This window comes from Culex quinquefasciatus, chromosome 3 (assembly GCF_015732765.1).
Source record: "Culex quinquefasciatus strain JHB chromosome 3, VPISU_Cqui_1.0_pri_paternal, whole genome shotgun sequence".
Classification (NCBI taxonomy): domain Eukaryota; kingdom Metazoa; phylum Arthropoda; class Insecta; order Diptera; family Culicidae; genus Culex; species Culex quinquefasciatus.
Genome location: NC_051863.1, coordinates 177,369,169 through 177,394,377, shown reverse-complemented (window position 1 = coordinate 177,394,377; position 25,209 = coordinate 177,369,169). Strand labels below are relative to the sequence as shown.

The 25,209-nt window shown below is 34.8% G+C and overlaps 2 protein-coding genes across 2 annotated transcripts; one reads left to right on the top strand and one right to left on the bottom strand.

Moving 5' to 3' along the window:
- The first annotated feature begins 15,966 nt into the window (after positions 1 to 15,966).
- On the top strand, positions 15,967 to 16,876 carry LOC119770169. The gene is made up of 2 exons (XM_038264580.1): positions 15,967 to 16,101; positions 16,416 to 16,876. The coding sequence occupies exons 1-2, from the start codon at positions 16,006 to 16,008 to the stop codon at positions 16,773 to 16,775; spliced, it is 456 nt and encodes a 151-aa protein (XP_038120508.1). The 5' UTR covers positions 15,967 to 16,005; the 3' UTR covers positions 16,776 to 16,876.
- Positions 16,877 to 22,199: 5,323 nt separating this feature from the next.
- On the bottom strand, positions 22,200 to 22,973 carry LOC119769719 (cuticle protein 38-like). The gene is made up of 2 exons (XM_038263180.1): positions 22,820 to 22,973; positions 22,200 to 22,747 (listed from the first exon to the last, which is right to left on the bottom strand). The coding sequence occupies exons 1-2, from the start codon at positions 22,835 to 22,837 to the stop codon at positions 22,442 to 22,444; spliced, it is 324 nt and encodes a 107-aa protein (XP_038119108.1). The 5' UTR covers positions 22,838 to 22,973; the 3' UTR covers positions 22,200 to 22,441.
- Between the last annotated feature and the right edge of the window lie 2,236 nt (positions 22,974 to 25,209).

Below are 25,209 nucleotides of genomic sequence, written 5' to 3'. Positions count from 1 at the left end.
GGAACCGTTGACGAAACCGCAAGGTTTAAGAGGGCCACATTATAAGGTGTTACGTCGATTCCGTTTTTTTTAATGAAATACTCAAATTTAAACAAAATACAGTATTTTCTCGAAAATACTCAAATTTTTATAATTCGAAATATGGCTATCAAACGATCCAGAATTTTGCATGCATTTTCACTTTTTTAGAGTTTTTTGAACAAAATACTTAAATTTTACAAAATATCGTATTTTCTCGAAAATTCTTAAATTGTAGAATTCATATTATGAGCAGACATGCATTGGCACGCTCTGCACTGGCACTTCAGATTAGCACTTACCTCAAGTTCTACGCATACTGCGCATTGCACAGTGCTAGTGCTATTTTTTAGCACTCCCTTATAGCACGCCCAAGAAATTTCCAAAAAAATTGGTTAGCACTAGCCTTGGCGGTCAATTGGGTACATTTCAATAAACTGGATTAATTTTTGCGAGCTTCTAAGGCTACAGGCGGTTGATCCATTCACGCAAGTGGTCAACATCTAACCAATTTTCAGTTTCTCTTGTCATTCCGATTCCAATAATCTTAAAGAAAAAAGCTGGTACTTTTATTACACCAACATAAAAAAAACTTGTAGAGAATAGATCCATGAACCTTTCAATACCAAGTCTTGAATGCAAGCACTACACCAAACTTTCAGATGAAAGTTGATGAAATTATTTGCATAACTTTCGAGTGGTCGACGTCACTCAAATCCAGATAAACAAATGAAAAAAACCTCTTAGTTACCAGTTTAGTTAGAGTGCAAGGGCGAGTGCTATGATTGAAAACGCAGTGCTATTCGCTAAAATAGCACGCGTGCTAACCGCGCGCAGTGCCAATGCATGTCTGATTATGAGTATCAAATGATTTTAAATGTTGCATGTATTTTAACTGTTTTTTGAATAAAATACTTAAATTATCAAAAAAAACGAATTTTCTCGAAAACATTCAAATTTTTATAATTCGCAATATGGGTATCAAACTATCCGGAATTTTGCATGCATTTTCACCGTTTTTGAGTTTTTTTGAATGAAATACTGAAATTTTCACAAAATATCGTATTTAATCGAAAAATCTCAAATTGAAGAACTCGCACTATGAGTATCAAACGATTTTAATTTTTGCATGTATTTTTACTGTTTTTTTAATGAAATACTCAAACATAAAAAAAACATATTTTCTCGAAAATATTCAATTTTTTTTAATTCGCAATATGGATATCAAACGATCCGGAATTTTGCATGCATTTTCACTGTTTTAGAGTTTTTTGAATGAAATACTTAAATTTCCACAAAATATCGTATTTAATCGAAAAATCTCAAATTGAAGAACTCGTACTATGAGTATCAAACGATTTTAATTTTTCAATGTATTTTAACTGATTTTTGAATGAAATACTCAAATTGAAACAAAATACAGTATTTTCTCGAATATACTCAAATTTTTATAATTTGCACATTGGGTATCAAACGACAGTTTTAGATATTTTTGAGCATGAGCATGAGCATGAGTATGAGCATGGTTGACTGCCAATGAGCTGCTACTCCGTTATTGACAGATCAGCTGAAGTTAAACAATGAATCAAAAATGATCAGTGGGAGCCAACCATCCGTTCACTGTTTAACCCCTGAAGACCCCGACTTTATTAGTCAATACCGGCGCCCTCCCAAGAAGCCTGCAGTTCAACAAAAGGGAGGAATGTTAGTCCGATAGTTGAAGTTGCAGACTCATCAAGCACACAGTTTTTCGCTATATACTTGTTGATACCGCTTGAGACCGTTGAATCCACAGCATCTCCTTCAAGCATCACGTGATTATTTTTTTGGGTTAGTAGGATAAGGTATTGGCTTTTCGATGCCTCCCGAGCTACGATGCTATGGGGAGGACTTTCATAACAAACCCGTCGGCGAGCCTTCCGAGCAACGATGCTATGGGAAGGTCTTTCTAATTAGCACACCAAAACACTCGCGCACAGGTATTTAAATACTGAATAAATGTAATTTTTCATCACGATTACCCAGACGACATTGATGATAAAGGAAGGACTTTTCTACAGTCATTTACAGTAATACTTAAACTTATTTTAATGCAACAATTCACACGACGTCGTGCCTCCCGATCAACGATGATGTAGGAAGGACTTGAGCAAGCCAATCAGGATGAAACACGAAATAAAATTCTTTTCTTTTCACACACAATGCCACATAATTGACCGCGCGTCACCACCCAACTAATTGAACTGATTTTCTTCTGCTTGTGGGCAAGCCAACTAGGATGAAACACGAAATAAAATTCTTTTCTTTTCATACACAATGCCACACAATTGACCGCGCGTCACCACCCAACTCCAAACGACAGTTTTAGATATTTTTGATTGAAATACTCAAATTTTCTTAAAATACCGTATTTTCTCGAAAATTCTTTTTTTTTTTGTATGATTCGTAATATGGTATCAAACAATGATATTTTTTTGAATTTCAGTGCAGCAAATTATTATTAATTTATTATTTTTCATCAAACACGAAACATCTGGAAACCATACGAAGAAGCAAAAAAAAAAAAACTTCAAAATCAATCTTGTAAGATCAATCACCTAAATTCCAAAATTATAAAAATGTTCTTAAATAATTTCCTATTTCTGAATGGATCTGATTTGCTGAACTTCAGTCAAGTCGGAATTGAATCATTTCCATCATTTTTCCAAAAGCAAATCATGTTGGTAATTTATCAACCAAATTTGGTAATGAATTATCTAAATATTTATTCAACAGATTTTAAAAGTTTCTGAAGTAAATTACACTAAAAAACTGTTGGGTATAAAGTTTTACTGGGATCAGAAAGCTACATTGAAACGATTTTTTTTAAATCGTAGCATATTTTTTTGATTTGATAAGAAAACCGTGTTTTCTAGATTTCTAGTTATTCAGTTACCGCCTTTAGGGGTGACATTGAAACTGAAATTTGTATGACCCAATGTCACCCCTGATGACGGTATTAAGTTTTTTTTGTCAGAAATTTTGGATTCTCAATAATTAAAAAAAATGGTAAATTTTTTGTTATCTTTCAAAAAATTTAAAATAATTGAAAAAATTTGACGGAATCTTGGAATTTGCTTATCGAAATTAAAATGTTAAAATATAACAAATCTTGAAGAAATGTTAAAATCATAAAAATATTTTCAATGTAACTCACGACTTATAACTTCTAAAAGAAAATTTTAAAATTAGGTTTTTTGAATAAGATGAATGCATTAAGAATACAGTAATTTAAAAGATGTCTTCGAGTGAAATAATTGTTCAAAATGAAACCCGATGCTTTGGTTATACATTTAAGAACTACAACTTTGCAAAAAAAAAAAAAAACAAATTAGTACGGATTTTCTAAATCAATTATGACACTTTAAATGGACTTCTTCATTATATCTCTGCAGAAATCAGTTATGTAAAATGGCTTCCTTGTCTAAATGAAATCGCTCTTTCAAAACATAACTTTCAAGCGTTTTTATTTAAATACATACAATGTTGTGGTATAACCTAGAATATTTTTTGCTATTTGATTTCAACTTTTCTGAATGTCCAATCAACTTTGTTTTCCATTCTACCAAACCCGATCAACGTCAAAAGTGTTGTAAGCATTAGCTTAGCATCTGGTTTTACCCCGGCGTTAACGAATCTCGAATGCAGAAACACATACGTACAGGTATTAGGAAGTAGTCATGAGTTTCGCCCTTTTGCCAACAAATTAAACAAATTGACTGCGGCGCGAGTTCAGTTCACAAGAATCGTTTAGAAACATCGCACAGGACAACACGGCAAAACCATTCGCTGGGAAAAATGTAGAATTATAGGCTTTTAAATTAAAAGCCCTCTCGGAGTTGGTTCCATTTCAGCCGAACGTTCTAATGCGGCCGGACAGACTGTTGGGCGGCTTTCGGAACCCGGAGAGCAAACGATACAGATCAGCGCACAGCGGGAATCCAGCAGCATGACTCTAGTCCGCGTTCTTGATGCATATCATTAAGTTGCGAACCCAGCAGTGCAGTGTAGGCTTTATGTTCATTTAAGGGTCTTTGCGGAGATGTCTGCGGTCTTGTACAACAAAGTGTATGAGCAAGTCGCAAATTTAGCTAAGTTTCCATACCGTAAAAATCTTTGGAGGTAGCTAATGGTGCAAGTAATGTTGATTGAACTATGCTCGATCGAGCACTCTCGGCGATTAATTGATCCGGCTCAGCTCTGGAACGTCTCTTGGAATCCGAAGGAGAATCGCATCGTGCCACCATTCCGTAATTGAGAAGTTATTCTCGGGCAAGCCAACGACCAACCAGCCTGGCAATGTGGCGCAGTAATTCAATTAAACTGCACACCTGAGTCCCAAGCCTTGGCGAAGTACCAGGTCGCCCGGTTATGCAATTCCTGACGGAGACGGTGCAGTGCAATAGTCGGCTGCGAATAGAAATGCAACAGTTTTCATTATTGTACATGTCCGTCCAGTTGTCTCCGCGGCCAGCTGCCGTATTTTTCCCACCAGCGAGAATCGTATAAGGTTGAGAGCCAGGTTGGCCACGAACCTGAGGACCCACCCGAAGCAGGGGACTTGTCTCGGGCTGCAGACTTCGTGGCGAGAATGAGTAACCGTGTGCAAGGTGGACTGAATTTATTGCATCGATAACGGCGCGACGCGGACGACCTGGAGACATGCCGCCGGTTTGGCAAGCGACCCTTTTTGGGGCGGTGGGATGGTACCGCGATTTATGAGGAAAATTTCAATTAAACACTGGAACGCCCAACGTATTTCCAATATACACGTGGCAGTGCGTGGCCGAATGGTTACGCTGTCCGCTTTGTAAGCGGATGATTCTGGGTTCGATTCCCATCTGCTGCAACCTTCCATCGGATGAGGAAGTAAAATGTCGGTCCCGGCCTTGGTTGTTAGGCCGTTAAGTCATTCCAGGTGTAGGAGTCGTCTCCATGCCATAAGTACAAACAACACACCAAACCAAGCCTACTCCGGTGGAATCGCTGGCGGCGGTTGGACTCGCAATCCGAAGGTCGTCAGTTCAAACACTGGGGTGGAAGGTTCCTTGGAGTAGAAAGAGGTTTGGGTGCTCTCCCCATTTAAGCCGTCGGACTCCTAGGTTCGAGCAGAAACTTGCAATAGAGACCACAAAAGACCCGGGGGTCGTTAATGTGGATGGTTTGATTTTTTGACGTGAGCCCAAGTCCTATTCTTTTTTACAGTGATTTTAATGATTTTAATATTAGATTTTTTTACTTGGCAACAAGGATGGAATAATCGCATAATAATCAACTTCATTTGCGAACTTTCTTTACCCGTGAAAGAGAGAATAAACGAATCACGCAAAAGAAAATCGCTCCCGAAATTCACCAAGAAATGCAATCTGCTTATGTTTTTTTGTAAATTTCCTTCCCAGCACCCCGAGCAGGGGTAAATAACACGGGAATACCAAATTTTGGTATTACTTGGGCAAATAACAGCGACCAAAATGTGCCCTTGGTTGCCCAGTAATAGATGGTAAAATACCATCAAATCATACCAAAAGCTTGTATGTGGAAGGGCACAACAATACCATACCATGTTATTCCAAAGGTAAAATAATACCACAAAATAAAATCATTTCAATACCAAGTTGAGGTCTTCTGGATTTTTGAACATTGCTTGAATACCAAAATTTGGTATTGTCATGGTTTTAATTTTAGGTATTCCCGCGCCCTTGGAAAATCATATTTTGGTATTCCTGTGGTCTTCCACAAACATGATATTGGTTTGATTTCATGGTATTTTACCATCTATTACTGGGCAACTAAGAGCACATTATGGTCGCTGGTATTTGAACAAGTAATACCAAAATTTGATATTTTCATACCATTTTTAGTGCAGCAGTTGCAGTTAGTGAAAAAACGGAAATTATTCATATGCAACAGCCAAATCTACTCACCTGATGATTCCATGTTGTTATTAGTGATATTCTTATCCCAACTTAGAAAAATTTCTACGTTTTTGAAAAAAAATATTAGTGGGTATATCACAAAAAAAAAATTAAATCAGCTTTAACATTTTTGGGTTTTAAGTCATTTTAGCGCAAAATTAATTATCTCGTCAAAAATTTAAAAAAATCCATAGTTTCAGAGAAAATTGATGAAACCTTTCAATACCAAAATAATACCAAAATGTGGCATCCTGACTTAGAAATTTTTCCACAATGTCAAGTCATTTCTGTAGGGGTATATCAAAATGTTTAAAATCAAGTTTGAAATTTCCGGTTTTCAATGAAAGCATTCGCTTTGAGACCTCGTTTTAGCGCAAAATTAATTATTTTGTCAAAATTGGTCAAATTTTTCCCATAGTTTCAGAGGAAATTGATAAAACACCTTAATACCAAAATAATACCAAAATGTGCCATCCTGACTTAGAAAATTTTCCATAATTTTAAGTCATTTCTGTAGGGGGTATATCAAAAATGTTTAAAAACAAGTTTGAAATTTCCGGTTTTCAATGAAAGCATTCGCTTTGAGATATCATTTTAGCGCAAAATTAATTATTTTGTCAAAATTGGTCAAATTTTTCCCATAGTTTCAGAGGAAATTGATAAAACACCTTAATACCAAAATAATACCAAAATGTGCCATCCTGACTTAGAAAATTTTCCACAATTTTAAGTCATTTCTGTAGGGGGTATATCAAAAATGTTTAAAATCAAGTTTGAAATTTCCGGTTTTGAATGAAAGCATTCGCTTTGAGACATCATTATAGCGCAAAATTAATTATTTTGTCAAAATTGGTCAAATTTTTCCCATAGTTTCAGAGGAAATTGATAAAACACCTTAATACCAAAATAATACCAAAATGTGCCATCCTGACTTAGAAAATTTTCCACAATTTCAAGTCATTTCTGTAGGGGGTATATCAAAAATGTTTAAAATCAAGTTTGAAATTTCCGGTTTTGGATGAAAGCATTCGCTTTGAGACATGGTTTTAGCGCAAAATTAATTATTTTGTCAAAATTGGTCAAAATTTTCCCATAGTTTCAGAGGAATTTGCTAAAATACTGTAATACCAAAAGAATACCAAAATGTGGTGTTCGATCATTGACAAATTCTGCAATTTTGCAATATCAAAACAATACCTTAAATTGGTATGATACCACATTTTGATCTTGCATAATCCTTAAGACAAATTTTAAAGGGTCCAGGAATACCAAAATTTGGTATTGATACCAGAGAAAGGTATTATTACGCATTTCCCTTGTTATTTACCCATGCTCGGGACCACTTAAAATAATTTCATTTCACTGTTTACACGCATCGCCTATCTACAAAATGTGACAGGTCATTTTTGGACGTGTAGTGTAGTAGTGAAAAAGATGTTTCGAACTTTTTTTTTACATTTTAGTGACAAATTCAAATTATTTTCTGTTCTACTCGAAAACTATATTTTTAGAAATGACTTACCTGGCATGGGCACACTTAAAATTGAAAAATGGATGATTTTTCCTCAAAATCAAACTTAAAGTATTTTTAGCATGAAAACAGTAAAATTTTCAAAACTTTTGTTAGAACTTTTGAGGACCCGAGCAGACGGAAATAACTTGGGAATAACATTTTTTGATATTAGAAAATACTAGGCCAATAACATGTTATGTTATTTATAACAAGAATTGTTATTCGTCGTTATTATTTTTTTGTTATTGGATTGTTATTGTAATAACAGACATATAACATTTTCAGTTATTCTTCGAACACATCTTTGTTATTATTTTTTGTTATTTTAACAACTAATCCGATCATCCCAATAACAGTTGGTGGTATTCTTCCATAACAAAAAATGTTATTCCAAAGTTGTTTTTGCTTTTAACCAATATCAACCCAATAACAAATTTTGTTTAGATAACATAAACTGTTATTGAACTCTGATGCAAAAATGGATTTTGTAAGAATATTCCATAACAGTTTTTGTTATCAATTTTTGATAAAGTATTCCGTTTTCGAGTTATGACCATTTTACCTTTAAAAAAAAATCTTTTTTTTTCTTTATTCAACCTTTGAAAATGTTGTTCATCCTCGTTCATATCGTAAACATATATTTACAAAGTCAAGTTAATTCTGTACAATTTCCTAACTGTAACATTATTTCATGTTGAGGTGTTTGCTGGCAAATAATGAGAAATAAATAAATTAAATTTTTTCAAGTGTTGCCTAGTAATCCTAATTTTTCAAACGATCGCAGCTTGAAGACTAGCGATTTTCAAAGTAAAAAAATGAAACCTGTAAAATAATCGTTTAAAAACGAGGTACTTTTTTGTGATACGGATTTTTTTAATTTTTTTAAACCCTTTCAGGAGTAATGGGTCATATTGTCCTAAAAAACAAAATTTCCTTAGCTAGCCTATAATTTTGGTACGGTTCTTAGAAATAATTTAACCATCAATAAATGAAAATCAATATTAAGGCCTGAAAAAGTTAAAGCACATTTGTATGGATAGCCTTAGAATTGTGTTTTTAAAACTTATGTAGAGAAATCAATGATTCAAATTGGCATTTTAAACGTGAGGATTTGATTTACAATGTTTTATCCAAATAAAAAAAAAATAAAAATTAAAGATCTCGTAAATAATACAAAAGTTTAGAAATTCCTCAAAAAGTATTTCTGACTGAAAAATTCTAATCAATGCTTACAAATTATCCTAACACTTTTATGGTCGAACTAATGTGTCCAATGATTCATCTCTGGTTTTCGTGAAGAATTTCTCATGAAACTTTGAGTTAAATTGAGGAAAAACTACCATTTTGATTTATACTTATCGAATCAGAATCAAATTCTGAACAAATGTCTTTGGTGTGTGGGGATTTTGATCATGAATATGCACCTGATTTTCTCAACTTTGACTGAATGATTTTTGTCTGGATGTGGTCCACTCGGTTCACTTTCAGGTCCTACAGCTTGTATTGAAAATTGTACAGTTTTAAAGTTATGTAAAAAAATGCGACTACAAAAAAGGGGATTTTCTTGAGAGACGGTGTCTGTAGTATCTTGCCAAAAAGTTTACAATTTTTTGAAAGCGGAAAACGTCTCTTCCAGATGATATTTCTATATAATTGAGAGGAAGGCAGCAACCACCTAAAGGTAAGTAACGTTTTAGCTTCCAAATCGGGCCACTACAGCCCGAACCCGTGTTCCTAATCAAAATTTATTATTTATATTTGGTCAGAACATTGTAACTGTATGAAATTTCTTAAAAAAATATCTCTTCATCGAGAGTAAAAAAATTAACGCACAAGAATTTCAATAATATCATCTTCAATACGTATTGAAATCGAATTAAAAAAAACTCAAATTTCAGTCACCGTCGCCTAACGCCATATATCAATCGCTCAAGAGACACCCTCCTCGCTGCCTCTGGCGAAAAAGTACAAAATACTTACACATAAATAAACGGGTGTTGGCCAGCGCCCGAGGATTGAGGCCACAACCGCCGCCACCGTGCCCACCAGCTTCTCCTGAACACTGATCATTGCACTCTTTAGCCGGTATCTGTTCTAGGCAACCAGTAAGTGACTAGAAGGCGCTATAGATTTAAAGTTGACCGTCCGTGGTCCGACGAAACACTTTTGGGCAACAGCTGACTACCGCTGACGGACGGACGCGATCGCCGGTGGGATAGAAATGCTGCCTCGCCATGTTCTGACCATGTCGATCAGGCTGCAACACTGCTGATCAGCTGTTGAGTGCTGTGAACCCCTTATTGGTTATGTTGTCGGTGCTTCTTTTTGATTCCTTGTGGGAAAAGAAATTTAAAATGATTGAACCATGTAACTACAAAACTGCTGCTGAAGGTAATAAATGAAAATAAAACGTAAATCTTGACGTCTGAACGAGGATCATTTCAAGGGCTACGGAGTACAAGGTCTTAGCCCCTAGTAATAATGCTCATTCAGCTCTGTACTCGAGTCAGCGGCTTAATTTACATTTTCAATCGATTTGGTGTTACAACCCAGGTGCAACAGCAGCAGCTGTTGTCGCCAACAATAGCAACAACCAGATCTCGATGACCTGACTCTGCGGTACAGCCCCTTCGATGTCAACCTGGAGATCCTGGGTCACTCAACAGCTTATAAAATGTCGTGCACGTCGTAACATGTTCAATCCGAGTGTGTGCACTAGAGCAGCACCACGATTTATGATCTCAATGTCGACGAAGGTCACAGCGCCTGGAAGTCGCTCTATTACAACACCCGATGGAAGGTCGCCCAGCAATTGGAGCAAAGCCAGCAGCTGACGGAACGCGCCAAGAACGTCCGGTTTGCGGAGTCCGGGACGTCAGCGAGTCGCGGTGGAATGTAGTTCCTGAATCGTTCTAGGTATTTGTTTGTGTGTGTGGAGTGGCCTACTGAGTCACGTAGCTGGCGAACGGCCGAACCCGGTAGTCTTGGGAGAGGTGATTTAAGTTAGATCATAAATAGCGATTGTTAGTAGAGTGTCGTGAAGCAGGGGGAAAATTGAGGTGAGAACTGAACAAATTAACCTAATAAATGTCGGCGTAGTTTATAGATGGTGAACGTCCTGATAGGTTGGCGTGTAGGTAAGGTATCAATAAGTTAAACAATTTTATGTTATTGACTTCATTAAACCAGATAAAATCGTGATCAATCAACCGTGAATTTTACAAAATATATGTAATGATGAAAACAGGATACTTATTTCTTCAATATTTTGAAATTTTTGGCTTGAAATATGAAAAGTATTGCTTACAAAAAAAATATGTAAAATTATCAAACTAGTTCAATTTGCTTAGGTGCTATCCATTAAGTACGTCACAAAATAATTAATCAAACCAATTTTAAATCTCATTATCTAGCTACCATAATTTAATTTAATCATTTCACAAGTTTGAATAAATTTTGCGGCAAAACCATCGCCGTTCACTGCGTCAAACCCCCATTCCCTTCATTCTTAGAGCCTCCCGTTCAAGCTGATACTATTACAATTACCCAATCACGCAAAACTGATCTGTAATCGACCCACAACCTTCAAGCCTGCAATTGCAATTGCACTTCGACACATACCGTGGAACTGGTTCGCACACGTGTGCCGCAGCAAAACGCCAACATTACCGCGCTAGAATTATAAATCAAACATTGCAATTTCGCCACGCAGAAAAATAAAAGGATCCGTTGACAGCAGCAGCGGTTAATGGTGAGCCAAAAAGCTTCGGGATTGGGCACCTAAGAGGTTTGAAGTGGCACAGATAAAAAGACTTTAATGTATTTTTTTTTTGATTATTTTATTAATAATTATACAATTAAAGAAAAAAAAATCACTCAATTTTTTTCTAAGTTCAACAAATTTAAAAATAATAATTTAACTATCCATGACCCAAAATGATCCTCCACTTGCTTCGCCTATAGGTCCAAACCTTTGATCTGGGCTATTACCGACGACGCGATCGACTCCACAGACCAACCAGAGCGAGTGACTTGGGGGAAAAAAACAGCAAAATAGCACGCAAAATACCATAAACATTGGCGATCGCAATAAATCTGTCTCAGATTTGGAGTGAACCAGCCAAAACATGGCGTGTACGGCAAAGATTGATAATACAGTGCGCGAGAGCATTCCTGAGGTCGACCTTTTCTACGATCGGCCGCAGAAGTGGTGGCGCAATTTTACATGACAAGCTGTATGGAAGTACAAAAGGCACACGCGTTTTCTTCGCCAAAGTGGTTAATTTAAGGTTCGGCAGTTAATCTGGCAGAAATTTTTTGATAAATAAATAAGAATGAACTCAAATTGTGAGTATTTCAAACTTATGCCCCACACCTTTTGTAAACGCCATTGGCAACAATGATCTTTGATATCCGACGTGGTTTCACACTGAATTTTCAGCGATTGACCAATGCTCGTGCGTTGACCAGTGGATGGCGCCGGTTTACCATCTTAAGAAACGTATGACCCGTGATTGCTGCTGCAGCCGGTGATTATCGGCTTGCCCTCTAGTGATCTGTCGAGGGGGACAAATTTATTCTCGAGTAATTATAATTGGTGAGCAAATGGTCAACCTTCGGCTTGTCGCGAGGTTCGGATCAGTAGCAGACTATAATTGGGTGTGAATGAAGTGTGATGGTTATTTATGGCGATCAAGAAGGTACGCATGGATCGAAAAAATAGCCAGTAAAACAACAAAAATTGAATATAATTCAAAGTTCTAAGTGGTAATATCGCTACTCTCAATTCAAACTGGGCATTAAATTGTTAGTTCAAAGATGTTTGTTTTAACAAAGTGATTTTTTTATTTTCATTTATGATGAAATTTATTTTGCGACTTCCAAATGAGCAATTCTCTATCAAAACCGGAAATGGATTTAATTTGTATTTTTTGATTTGGCTCAAACTTTGTGGGGGCCTCTCCTATGACCAAAAAAGCTATTTTGTGTCATTGGTTCACCCGTACAAGTCTTCATACAATTTTGGCTGCTGTCCATACAAAAATGGTACGTAAATATTCAAACAGTTGTAACTTTTGAGTGAATAATCTGATCAATTTGGTGTCTTGGGCAAATTTGTAGGTATTGTTGAGGACTATTGAGAAAAAATAGATACACGGAAAAAAAATTGCAGATTTTTCAGCTATGAATTTGTTACAAGAAAAACCAAAAACAAAAACAAAAACAAAAACAAAAACAAAAACAAAAACAAAAACAAAAACAAAAACAAAAACAAAAACAAAAACAAAAACAAAAACAAAAACAAAAACAAAAACAAAAACAAAAACAAAAACAAAAACAAAAACAAAAACAAAAACAAAAACAAAAACAAAAACAAAAACAAAAACAAAAACAAAAACAAAAACAAAAACAAAAACAAAAACAAAAACAAAAACAAAAACAAAAACAAAAACAAAAACAAAAACAAAAACAAAAACAAAAACAAAAACAAAAACAAAAACAAAAACAAAAACAAAAACAAAAACAAAAACAAAAACAAAAACAAAAACAAAAACAAAAACAAAAACAAAAACAAAAACAAAAACAAAAACAAAAACAAAAACAAAAACAAAAAAAAAAAAAACAAAAACAAAAACAAAAACAAAAACAAAACAAAAACAAAAAACAAAAACAAAAACAAAAACAAAACAAAAACAAAAACAAAAACAAAAACAAAAACAAAAACAAAAACAAAAACAAAAACAAAAACAAAAACAAAAACAAAAACAAAAACAAAAACAAAAACAAAAACAAAAACAAAAACAAAAACAAAAACAAAAACAAAAACAAAACAAAAACAAAAACAAAAACAAAAACAAAAACAAAAACAAAAACAAAAACAAAAACAAAACAAAAACAAAAACAAAAACAAAAAAACAAAAACAAAAACAAAAACAAAAACAAAAACAAAAACAAAAACAAAAACAAAAACAAAAAAACAAAAACAAAAACAAAAACAAAAACAAAAACAAAAACAAAAACAAAAACAAAAACAAAAACAAAAACAAAAACAAAAACAAAAACAAAAACAAAAACAAAAACAAAAACAAAAACAAAACAAAAACAAAAACAAACAAAAACAAAAACAAACAAAAACAAAAACAAAAACAAAAACAAAAACAAAAACAAAAACAAAACAAAAACAAAAACAAAAACAAAAACAAAAACAAAAACAAAAACAAAAACAAAAACAAAAACAAAAACAAAAACAAAAACAAAAACAAAAACAAAAACAAAACAAAAACAAAAACAAAAACAAAAACAAAAACAAAAACAAAAACAAAAACAAAAACAAAAACAAAAACAAAAACAAAAACAAAAACAAAACAAAAACAAAAACAAAAACAAAAACAAAAACAAAAACAAAAACAAAACAAAAACAAAAACAAAAACAAAAACAAAAACAAAAACAAAAACAAAAACAAAAACAAAAACAAAAACAAAAACAAAAACAAAAACAAAAACAAAAACAAAAACAAAAACAAAAACAAAAACAAAAACAAAAACAAAAACAAAAACAAAAACAAAAACAAAAACAAAAACAACCCAAAACCCAAAACCCAAAACCCAAAACCCAAAACCCAAAACCCAAAACCCAAAACCCAAAACCCAAAACCCAAAACCCAAAACCCAAAACCCAAAACCCAAAACCCAAAACCCAAAACCCAAAACCCAAAACCCAAAACCCAAAACCCAAAACCCAAAACCCAAAACCCAAAACCCAAAACCCAAAACCCAAAACCCAAAACCCAAAACCCAAAACCCAAAACCCAAAACCCAAAACCCAAAACCCAAAACCCAAAACCCAAAACCCAAAACCCAAAACCCAAAACCCAAAACCCAAAACCCAAAACCCAAAACCCAAAACCCAAAACCCAAAACCCAAAACCCAAAACCCAAAACCCAAAACCCAAAACCCAAAACCCAAAACCCAAAACCCAAAATTATCTTAAAATGTTTCATCTTTTTAGGTTGTTTATTTAAAATGCAATTCTGTTCATAATAGATGTAATTAATGATGCTGTGAATACAAATTCCACATAAATCTAATCATTCCAATCAAGTAAGCTAAAATACTTGAATCGGTTAAATATGACTGGTAAACTTTTTTGTTCCAATTTTGTTGGATGATTCAAATGACAACGATGACAGATAGCGCAATTATTTTTTCTTTTAGAGATAAATTGCCTATACAGACTTCTAAGCTTAAAGTGCATATTTATATTGTAAATTGAGAGTAGGGTTGTCATCAATGAGACACCATTTTTTGTCAGCGATTTTTTTGTATTTTTTCACCAGCATCAGCATCAACATTTTCTTTCTTTTAATGTGTTCTAGCATTGACCAAAATATGTCTACAGCCAGAGTTATTCAATTGTCTCATTGTAGACGCACTTAGTAGGAACAATGAAACAGCTGGGAAACAATGAGACACTCTATGAAAATCAATACTTTTCTAGTAAAATATCTTGTTTATGTATTGTACTATTGCAGGTTACTTGCCTTGAACATTTTAAAGCAATTTTGACAACTTGATTCTTTAATCAACAAAATTTTTACTTAAAAGAAATTAAAATTTGTAAAATCCATAAATTTATAACAAATAACACTATATTTTTGGTTAAATCGAGTTGAAACTCAATAAATATGCTAAAAATCACTTTCAATTCATGTTTTGAAAGATTTACATAATTTTTGAAAAGTTAAATAAAGAAAAAACAAAATGTCTCATTGTTACCAATGGGCTGAAAGGAGTGAGGAACAATGAGACATCCCTGGATTCTGGGTATAGGTATTCTTAATTTTGATCAAACCTAATGAAAGGACATTGTAGCCCAACTCAATGTTAGTTTTGGTGTTAATGAGCGAAAAGTGATTTGTAGTCATATAGTTTTCCATACAAATTTGGCAGCTGTCCATACAAAAGTGATGAATGAAAATTCGAAAATTTGTATCTTTTGAAGGATTTTTTTGATTGATTTGGTGTCTTCAGCAAAACCTTTGCATGGAACTATCTCAGCAACTATGGGTCGTATCAACAAAGTTCAAAAAAAGCAAAATATAGATAATTTTCTCAGCTTTTCAAAAATATCAATGTGCATTAATTTAAAAAAAAATGAAAAACTGCGGCTACATTCAAAAAAGGTATCTAAAAATGGATTCAACTTGAAAACGGTGCACTTTTTCGATAAAGTACTTTTTGATTGCAAATTTGATTTTACATCAAAAAATGAAGTTGAAAAAATTTTGCGCTAATATTTCGATTTTTTGAAAAAATCAGTATTGATTCAAAAATTCATAACTCGGTCAAAGATTTTTCGCACAACCTGGAATTTTCTAAAAATATGAGCCTGATTGGTTGAAACTACGACTTGTGAGAGCTAATTTATCATTGTTCCTCGTGTCTCATTGATGACTACTCTACCCCACATAAGCTGCTATACTTCTAGTGCTGGAACCGCAGTTTTGATTTAACTTTCCATGCGAAATATTAGTTTTACGAGAAAATCGGAAGAAATAATGGTAAAGCTGCCCTTTTTAGTTGGAGTGATTTTGGCTGTAGTGGCTCACAGCCAAGTAAGTTTTTATTCAAGAAGTTTTTTGTTATTTATTCTAGACTATACTTTTTTAGATTGATTGAACATTAGGGTGGCCCGAATCCTTCTACTATTCGTTCTTTCTAACTTCTTGGTCAAAAAAGTGGTAAAGTTGCTTGAAGTTTAAAGAAAATTTAACATCCATGATTTATATCCTCACCCTAAAAACTTAAACAGTTTCTATCCTCTACACATTTTTATACAAACTTCTTGGGCTTATTGGAAGGGGTTTCCGTTGTTAGATTGGGAATTTATAATTTATTTGCTCTTAATTTCGTTACTATTTCCCACAAGGCATCGCACACACGATCCCAGGAAAGAATTTTGCACCAAGTGTACGACGATTGCAGCAACGATTTGGACATCCCGTTGGGCAGGCACTACTTCGAGCGAGGCTTTCTGGGCGGCCTCACCGACAAGGATCCGAAGGCGGTTCCGTTCATATACTGCGTAATGGAACGCATGGAGTTTGTCAACTGCGCGGGCAAGATCGGCAAGCAGGCGCTCGTCGATTTTTTCACCGACGGACACGACGTCCAGTCACTACCGGGTGTTGTCGACGAGTGTGATGAAAAGAAAAAGGGGGCCACGGTGGCGGAGCGGTCCTTTAGCTTTTACAGGTGCTTTTTCGAGCAGAAAAAGTTTGTGATTTGAGGGGGTTCGGTAGTGCTACTCGGTTATGGGATGGTGAGTGGAGAGGTAATGAATTTTCAATCCATTCAATTCAGAAATACATTATAATTTATGGTTATGGACAAAAGCAGTATTGTTTGTTTTTATACCATATTGGGCCCGAATGTTATGAAGATCCTTTTATTTTTTATGAATCTTATCAAATCTACAAAAGAAGCCTTTAATAGTTTCTCGATTTTCTTCAAAAATGTAGAAAGTCAAAGTGTGAATACTCAGTGTGCGTTATCGCGATTTGTTAAAAGAATGCAAATAGATTTTTAGCTAGTTTGCTCAATTTCAACGATGGTGTGACAAAAAAAAATATTTCCATAAATAATAGAGACTAAATGATACGCAGTTTACTCACGGTTGAATTTGGCAATAAAACGCGCACCATTTTTTGCATACTTTTAACCTCTTTCAATTGACAGCTTACAACCAGTAGCAACATTAGATACTCGCGCTTCTATGGCTTAAGGGCATTGTTAAGCGTTGAATTTACACTTTTTTTCTAACTGGTTGTTTTTGTGGTTACCGTGCACTGTTGAAATTTGTAGGTATAGCGACACACCGGATTGGTACAGGATCTTGATTGCTGGATAAAAAGTTGTATCTTATTGGCCAAATATTAAAAATCTAGTTACTATATCTCAACCCTTGTGTAATTAAATGTAATTAATATTATTAAGCAGGAATTTCAATCTGTCACGAATGTGAAATTATTTGGAAATATTTTTGAAAATAGGGGAAACATACCCATTTTAATCACACTAAGCCGTTCGACCAATTCTCATCACTTTTGCCGTTTCTGCTATTAAATCAACTTTTTCAGATGTTTCAACAATGGAGAGTTGCTTGCTCACTTTTATTTGATCTGTTTATTACTTTGGAACAGTCAAAAACACTTTATATAAGCTGTAATTCATGATCAAAGTGCTGATAGGCCGATAATAGAAATATGCTGAGAAAGGGTATAGTTCCCCTACTTTCATTATGAGTTGTCGGTTTCCAAAAAAGCGTTTCAAAAAAGACTCAGAAAAAATCAAGCATAAACCACTCAATTACAACACCTTGCACCAGGATACAGTGCAACTTTTACTTCCAGCCATTAATCAGTGCAGTTAACCGCGCCACTAACCAGAGATGTTGACTGTCGGTTTCCACTGTCTGCAGGTGGAAGCCGCGGTGGCGGAAATTAAAATCCACTCAACACGAACGGCGCGTTCGCGATCGTTAATGAATCATGCCCAGACTCACGTATGACCACACACACGTCCATGAGGGAAGGCAAGAGGGTGGCACCTGGAAAATCACTACCTTGCGGAAGCCCCAAGGTCATGCTCGAGATTAGTAGCTTTGTCTAATTACCTTCGCTATTGCAGCAGCCCTTAGTTTGTAGTGGCATGTTAAAAAACAATAATTTCCACTGTAATAACAATCGACCTTCTTTTGTATACCACGCGAGCATAAAAGGTTCAAGTTCAAAATTTATTCGATGAACTTTGCTCCAACATTGCTTCAAACAAACCAATCTGGTAAAGTCTGACGTTCAGCGGACCTAGAAATTTATGGGGTCAAACGTGCCATTTTATCTCCGACTATGGCCCTCGTCAAAGCAAAGGGCAACAACTCTGGTCCTCGGTACGGAGTACCTTTAGCCAGGCCGTTAAAAAAGAAGCAGACATTGGTAAACGTACTTTGATACAATTATGGACTCGACAACTCGACACCCGGGCGATTGGAGGCTCGCTGGTTGATGGTTCTTAAGGAAGAGGGAAAGTTCATGTTTAAATCATGACGTACGAGTGGTCTCAAGAAATGGTCGAAACATAAATTACCCACTAAGGGTTTAAATTTATGCGTCTGCAGATAAGTAAAGCATTGTGAAGGACTTCTCGCCAATAAATAAATTATTTTAATTGGGGACCTCTGAAATAACATCTGGTTCATTTTGGCTGGAAAATATTGACATGAAATGAGATGAAACTGCAAGCAAAATTAGCAATTGTCAAAATAAATGTATATGCCGCATCATATTTTGATTTCCATTATTTTCATGAAGATAGTTTACTGCATAAAAATAATGGAAATCAAAATATAAGGCGATGTAAATAACAAACAGCTTGCAACGGTCAACGAGACGGTAGACAAATCAATAATGTTCTTGAATTTGCAATGGTTGAGAGAATCATGATGTTCAATCGCAATAAGTCAGTTGCAACTATTTTTCAAGGTTTATTCCCTTTCCCTTTTGGCTTGATAGGACCAAAAAGAGATATATATATACAGCAATTCCATTTGAAAAGAGCCTAAACCAAAAAAAAAGTTCTCCGATCGGGCTCAAAATTTTTCTGGGGGTTCCTTGGCCAAAATAATTAGACCCGTATTTTTTTGTTTGGCCATTAGGGTGGCCTACATCGTGCTAGGGTGGTTCAAAAAATGGCAATTTTCGTCATTTTCGCAAAAACCACTTTTTCTAAAAATCATATCTCGCGCCATTTCATCCGATTTTAGCTGTCTTAGACGCAAAGAAAGGTGATGAGTTTGGCTATTTGGGAAAAATAGTAAAAGTTCCAAAATCTAGCTTAACTATTGAAAAGTCGTATGAAAACTTAAAATGGCGTTTTGACCGTGTCTGGACCAAAGAGCCTATGTCTGAAAATATTTTTATCGGATTCCTCGGAAAATTTCACATAACATATCAAAAATTGGCGATGTCGAACCGTACGTTTCCGAGATATGATTTTTTGAAAAAAAAACTGCGTTTTTCGACGCGCCACGCGCAAAAACGGGAAAATGACGAAATCGGCAAAAAATCAACTTTTTCCACTAAAACTGCGATAACTTTAAAATTTCAGCAATGACCTATAGATGTTATGGTACCAAAATTTTCGTAATTGAGAGACGCAACTTTTGGTACCATAACATCTATAGGTCATCGCTGAAATTTTAAAGTTATCGCAGTTTTAGTGAAAAAAGTTGATTTTTTGCCGATTTCGTCATTTTCCCGTTTTTGCGCGTGGCGCGTCGAAAACGCAGTTTTTTTCAAAATCATATCTCGGAAACGTACGGTTCGACATCGCCAATTTTTGATATGTTATGTGAAATTTTCCGAGGAATCCGATAAAAATATTTTCAGACATAGGCTCTTTGGTCCAGACACGGTCAAAACGCCATTTTAAGTTTTCATACGACTTTTCAATAGTTAAGCTAGATTTTGGAACTTTACTATTTTTCCCAAATAGCCAAACTCATCACCTTTCTTTGCGTCTAAGACAGCTAAAATCGGATGAAATGGCGCGGAGATATGATTTTTAGAAAAAGTGGTTTTTGCGAAAATGACGAAAATTGCCATTTTTGAACCACCCTAGCACGATGTAGGCCACCCTAATGGCCAAACAAAAAAATACGGGTCTAATTATTTTGGCCAAGGAACCCCCAGAAAAATTTTGAGCCCGATCGGAGAACTTTTTTTTTGGTTTAGGCTCTTTTCAAATGGAATTGCTGTATATATATATATACAAGCCTTATGGCCTATCTACAATCACTTAACTTAGAAAAATTCACTTAGCTTAGGAGTTTGAACCAATGGAAATGAATCTGATCTTCTACAATGAAAAGGAATAAAATTAGAAACTTGACGTATGGTTTGGAAAATTTCAAAATCTACGCTAAGTTGACGTTTCCATATCAAAGGTAAACAAACAACTGCATAGCAACGTATATCAGCCCAGCAAATTTTCTAAGTTGATTGTGGATGACGGCCGTAAGTTGTGTACATTTTCTAAGTTTTACTTTACTTAACTATTCTAAGCTAAGTGATTGTAGATAGGCCATTACCCGAAAAACTTTGTCTTTTCCTTTTATCGTTTCTTGACGTTTTTAGCTTTTTCCTTGTTCAGCCTCCTATGATCAAAAGTTGATTTTACACAACTTTTTCCAAACAATCTGCAGATTTTCCGGAATCGGTTCCCGAGTGGCCAAAGTTGCCACTTTTTGGCGTAAGAACCTTCCTTGGGCTTTTACGAACCCAACGCAACAAAGAGCACCTCGATCCGACGCTCCGTATTGAACTGATTCGCGTTCGAACAAAACCATCGAAATTTTTTATATGTATAGATATATATATTTTTTTTTTCAAAAAACTTCAAAGTTTCAGTAAAAATGAACGGGAAATCAACTGAAAACAATTTGAAATTATTTTTCCTGTGTTTTTTTTTTTTGCCGTTGGAACTAGTTTAAACATATTTAATTTTTTTTTGTGAAATTTCGAGGACTTTTTCCGCAAAAAATTTAAACATTCATGAAATTTTCTGATCTTTATTTTTTTTACTTTATTTTTTTCTAAATCAAGACTAACATTTCAAAATAGTCAAACATTCAATATTACGCCCTTTTTAAATGTTAGTCTTGATGTAGAAAAAATCTAAATATTTTTCTCGAAGAGATCGGAAAATCACAAATGTTTCATTTTTTAACATTGATAAACGGGCCATTAGTTGCTGAGATGTCGACATTAAAAAATGGAGGGTTGTTTGGCTGAGACTTTGAAAACTCGAATTTGCCTGTATCTTTTTCTTTTCCTGTTTCTTTTTCTACAAGAAATTGTAGTATTATTTCTGAACTAATCGAAAAAAAAATTCAAGAACAATCAAGTATAGACACTATTTAAAAAAGTTAAAATACCGTAATTCATCGGAGAAAATTTAAAAAAATAAAAAAATGTTAGATATTTTTTTTTTTTGTAAATTCGATTCTACATAAAAAATGAGGTACAAAAATCACTAGATAAAACAAATATAACTCTCCGGCAAAATTTTGGTCCATACTTCTGAATAGCTAAAAAATTTTCGGGTTTTTGTCACCTTAAACATATTAAAAATAAAAAATACGGCTTTCTGGAAAATGATTTTTTATTTAAACTATTTGAACTATTTTAACTAATGACACAAAATTTCTTTTTTGGACATAGGGAATGTCCCCACAAAGCTTGAGCTAATGCAAAAAAATACAAATAAAATCCATTTCCGGTTTTGATAGAGAATAGCTCACATATGCTTTTTGGTCCAAATACGGTCAAAACGCCATTTTATGTTTTCATGCGAGTTTTTCAAATATTTGGCTGGATTTTTCGTTTCTCAAATTATTGTTCAAAGGCCAACTATTTGCTGTCCAAGACAACGAAAATCGTTTGAAATGGCGCGAAGTTATGAATATCTTTACGAAATTGTCAATTTTTGGGCTTCCACTGTGTAGGTCACCCTAATGGCTAAACAAAAAATAGGAGTCTTTGTTTGTTGGCCATGGAATCCCAGAAAAAATTTGAGCACGATCGGAGTTTTTTTTCGATTTATGCTATTTTAAAATGGAATTGCCCTAAATCGATCAATAAATCAAACACCATTGTTCATAGTTTCAATCTATATTGCAGTTTCGTTTCATAATAAACAGAATGTACGGAAAAGCTATTTACAACAGGATTTGCGGTTCGGCTCAATGACAGCCGTCCAGCAGCGAAGAGTAGACAGGATAGTTTGCTAATTACTCTAAACTTCATAAAACCGGGTTTTGTTTCTGTCTCGCCAATGTCCGAGATCATCATCACAGGCCATCTAGTCCAGGGGGGCGACACCTCGCTCGTTCCGTTCTTAGATCACATAGCTAGCGGGGAATCCGTTGTACGCGGTGTAGGCAGCGGCCGGAAATCCGGCGTAGCCGAAAGGAGACGCGGCGTAACCGTAGGCAGCGGGGGCAGCAACGAGCTTGGCAGCCGGAGCGGCAGCAACGTACGGAGCGGCGGCCACAAACGGAGCAGCCACGGCATGGTTCACGGTGTGGGCGTTGTACGAGGTGGCGTACGGGGCCACGACTCCGGCCGCGGCCAATGGAGCTGCCAGCGGAACGACTCCGGCGTTGACCGACACGGCGGCGAGGGCGCAGATGGCCAGGCAGATCTGGAAAAGAAAGAAGAAGATTTTATTTTGTTAGATTTGAAGAATGTTCCAAACTTAACCGCAACAACTTACCACAACATTGGCAGACATGATGCTTGGGGGGTTTTGGTTTTGAAGTTTAGACTTGAGTTGACTTAAGCTGAATTGCTGAGGTGCTACTGATATCTTTTGGCACGAATTATTTCGTTTTTATACTAATATCAAAACTGAACAAATCGTCCACGGTGGACGCATCAAAAATGCGATAAGTGTACAGAAAATTGTGTGAGTATATGAGGATAAAGTTGAAAATCAAAACGAAAAAATATTCAATGAAAATAAGTCTGCGGCGCGCTTTGCATATTAATCGGTGATCCGCACGGGTAAACCAAATGTGCACACGATGGAGTGCAGTAGGGGTGCATATTGCAGCTGTTACACAGTTGAACGTTTTGAAAGTCATTTTTTTTTCAACATGGTCTTTTAGAATATGGGCATCTGAAGCCATCTCAATGGATAGCTATATCGATAGCGATATAGCTCAAACTTCTCATAACTGTTTCAACATTACATGAATTTATTCTGCTTGTTTTGCTATAAAAAAATCTGTAGTTTTTGTAAGCGAAATTTGATTTATCACACACCTCGTCTTTTTTAAGTTAATCTCAATATCACTTCAGTTTCATCTTAGTGTGTTATATTTGGGCTCTCTGAACGCACTCTGATCGTCAGAGTGGAATTTTAGTGAATTTCTTGCCAATAAGTAAAATAATTATTGAAAATTTAGTGAGAGGTTGAAAAAAAGTTTTTATTTTTTTCAATTAATACAAAAAAGTTTCTCAAATTCTTTACAACATTTTGATTGTGCACTGGTTGTGAAAAATCATAAAGTTTTACATGCATCTTGTCCTTTTTACAGGACAAAAGAGACCAATTCTTCCCCGGGAAACCAGGAACCGGTCACGGAAAATTATCCTGTGGTCAATTCTGTACTGTTTCATTTTGAGAGACCTTTATAAGTCGTATCATGTCAAGAGCTGTGGGGTTTCCAGCATCGTGTCAGACTTTTCAATAATACGGAATTACATGGAGTTTGAGCAAGTAATTCTGTTATTCAAGAGTAACTCTTGAAATTTCTAAGAATTCCAGTAATCTTGGTAATTACATCATTCTTTTTTTGTGAAAACTAACTTTACAAAATAATAAAACTATAAAAATCTGTTAATAAATAGCGATAAAACTTTGTTGAAACTATTAATTGCCTTTAATTTTCAAGTAGGAAACTAAAGTTGTAGCTAATACAGAATAATTCAGATTCGGCAAGTAATTCAGTGATTCCAGAATTACTCTAGAATTTGAATTACGGTTGTCAAACTAATGTTGATATTCAACCCGTTGTTCTATGATTTCCAAGTAAAGGTAAAAATTTCTCGGGAAACTGGAAAAAAAAATTTTTGACCTCGGAAATTTTTGAAACAGTAATAAAATCTATGTTTTCATAATATTTGTTATGTTTTGCAAGCATTAAAATCACAGAATTAGCTCAATGCTTTTAATATCAATATTAACAAGGATTGAAGTTTTTGTATAGCTTAATAGAATAATTATTTATTATTCGGTTCTATATGTCATGACTAAAACAGCTTAAAAAAATGTGTTTTATATTAAAAAAAAAACAAAAACAATAACAAATAAAATGATACCAATTTATGTAGAATTCTAGATAATTTTAGACTTGTTTTGAGTTTAGTGAAATCAATCAAATAAATAAAACATTATACAAAAAATGTGGCATGTCCTGTTTGCCACAGATGCAGGTGAATGGTATAAAATAATTAAATATGTTTATTTATTCAATTTCAAATTTCAAAACCCTGAATTTATGTTGTTATTTGTATTTGATGTAAAACTGTTTACTCAATAGCACCAAAAAAAGCAACAATTCACGTCGTAACTTCAAAAATTTTTGGCGAAAATATTCCCTTTTATATTTTTTAAATCAACTTTAATTGATTTTTACGAACTGTGCCAGTAAAATTATTAGAAAAAAGGAAAGGAGGGGGAAAGATCATGTTTTGATGGTGCTGTTCTGCAAATAACATAAATAAAAATACATGAAAAATTGTGATTTTGTTTGGTTTAATATATAAACCTGTATAAATTATACTTCAACAAAACATCTTAAATTCTGAACTGTACATTGAGCCCGTCAAATTTTAGTTTTGACCATCCCTACACATTCACCCTCCCACAATTTATCCATCCGTCGATGCCACGCCAAATCAACCGCCAACGACGGTTGGCGCGTGGCCGTTTACCTAAAGGGTACCGTCCCAAGTTCCACACCATGTCACCGCACCGTCAACGCACTGACTCGTCCTCCTCCTGGCTCTAGGTAGCTGCTCAAACAATTGCAGTCCGGTCGTGTAATCGTGTCTTGGTTGTATGCTAATTTCGAACTCGATCACAATCCATTAACCAGG

Coding starts and splice junctions, on each gene's coding strand:
- LOC119770169 (XM_038264580.1), top strand. CDS start 16,006: ATGCGAAATATTAGTTTTACGAGAAAATCGGAAGAAATAATGGTAAAG. Junction 16,102..16,415: donor CTGTAGTGGCTCACAGCCAA/GTAAGTTTTTAT, acceptor ATTTCCCACAAG/GCATCGCACACACGATCCCA.